Source organism: Chiloscyllium plagiosum, unplaced genomic scaffold (assembly GCF_004010195.1).
Source record: "Chiloscyllium plagiosum isolate BGI_BamShark_2017 unplaced genomic scaffold, ASM401019v2 scaf_26195, whole genome shotgun sequence".
NCBI lineage: Eukaryota > Metazoa > Chordata > Chondrichthyes > Orectolobiformes > Hemiscylliidae > Chiloscyllium > Chiloscyllium plagiosum.
The window spans coordinates 1-1,646 of record NW_025165489.1 but is presented as its reverse complement, the minus strand read 5'-3'; the positions used below and the strand labels follow the sequence as shown (position 1 = coordinate 1,646).

Below are 1,646 nucleotides of genomic sequence, written 5' to 3'. Positions count from 1 at the left end.
TCGCCTTCCCCCCCGCCCCTCAGTCCACGTCAAGACGGAAGACACCAGCGAGGAGTCGGAGCCGGGAGCCCAGAGTCCGTGCTGTCCCAGAGCCGGGTTCCGCTCGCCCCCTGGAGGGGAAGGGTGGCTGGGGGCTGCGGAGCACGGCCCGGTCTCCCGAGACAGGCAGGAAGCGGGACCCCCCGGCTTCCTCCCGCCTCCCCCCGGCTCGGGCCCGGAGCCTGAGGCCTACGGCAAACTCTCCGAGGCCTACGGCGTCGGCTCTGAGGGCTACAGTCCCAGGCCTGAGGCCTTCGACATCCACTCTGAGGGGTACAGTCCCAGGCCTGAGGCCCACGGCAACCGCTGTGAGGGGTCCAGTCCCAGGCCTGAGGCCTTCGACATCCGCTCTGAGGGGTACAGTCCCAGGCCTGAGGCCCACGGCAACCGCACCGAAGCCTTTAGTCCCAGGCTCGGGACCTACGACGATAATTCTGAGACCTACAGTCCCAGGCCTGAGGCCTACGGGAACCGCTGTGAGGGGTACAGTCCCAGGCCTGAGGCCTACGACATCCGCTCCGAGGGGTACAGTCCCAGGCCTGAGGCCTACGACATCCGCTCTGAGGGGTACAGTCCCAGGCCTGAGGCCTACGGGAACCTCGCAGAGGGCTACAGTCCCATGCCTGAGGCCTATGGCAATCGCGTTGAGGGCTGCAGTCCCAGGCCTGAGGCCTACGGCAATTGCGCTGAAGTCTATAGTCCAAGGTCTGAGGCCTACGGCAACCGTGCTGAGGGCTACAGTCCCAGGCCTGAGGCCTACGGGAACCGCTCCGAGGGCTACAGTCCCAGGCCTGAGGCCTACGGGAACCAATCTGAGGGCTACAGTCCAAGGCCTGAGGCCTACGACCCAGATGCTGAGGTGCACGGCAACTGCGCTGAGGGCTACAGTCCCAGGCCTGAGGCCTATGGGAACCGATCTGAGGGCTCCAGTCCAAGGCCTGAGGCCTACGGCCCGGATGCTGAGGCGCACGGCAACCGCGCTGAGGGCTACCGCCCGGCCTGCATGCTGGAGGCCCACGAGAGGCCGCTCCCGGCGCTGGGCCGTCCCTCGGACCCCGCACACCAGCCAGGGAGCAGGCCCGACGGCGGTCAACATCCCTGGGCCCCGCTCAACGGCAGCAGCCCCTGCCCCACCCAGGGGGTCGGTAAGTGGAGAGCAGGCCTGGGCCCGGGGAGACCGGATGCTGGGTGCGGCGGAGAGGAGCAGGAGGGAGAGACGGGGACGGAGAACGAGGAGGTGGAGCAGGGAATCCACGATTGCGAGGTCCCGTTCCGAACCATCTCCATTCACGGCATCACCCTGGATGATGGTGAGTGAGGGCTCGCAGAGCTCAGAGACCACGATGGGGGGTAGTGGGCGCAGTGTAGAGGAAGCTTTACTCTGTATCTAACCCCGTGCTGTCCCTGTCCCTGGGATGGGGGGGCAGTGTAGAGGGAGCTTTACTCTGTATCTAACCCCATGCTATCCCTGTCCCTGGGAGTGTTTGATGGGCGGGACAGTGTAGAGGGAGCTTTACTCTGTATCTAACCCCGTGCTGTCCCTGTCCCTGGGATGGGGAGACAGTGCAGAGGAAGCTTTCCCCTGTATCTAACCCCGTGCTGTCCCT

The 1,646-nt window shown here is 65.8% G+C and overlaps 1 protein-coding gene across 1 annotated transcript; it reads left to right on the top strand.

Moving 5' to 3' along the window:
• The first annotated feature begins 18 nt into the window (after nucleotides 1–18).
• On the top strand, nucleotides 19–1,357 carry LOC122545212 (DNA-directed RNA polymerase II subunit RPB1-like). The gene is made up of 2 exons (XM_043684324.1): nucleotides 19–347; nucleotides 390–1,357. The coding sequence occupies exon 2, from the start codon at nucleotides 659–661 to the stop codon at nucleotides 1,355–1,357; it is 699 nt and encodes a 232-aa protein (XP_043540259.1). The 5' UTR covers nucleotides 19–347; nucleotides 390–658.
• The last annotated feature ends 289 nt before the right edge of the window (nucleotides 1,358–1,646 follow it).

Bases quoted from the DNA above. Each gene is read 5' to 3' on its own strand.
- LOC122545212 (XM_043684324.1), top strand. From the start codon at position 659: ATGCCTGAGGCCTATGGCAATCGCGTTGAGGGCTGCAGTCCCAGGCCT.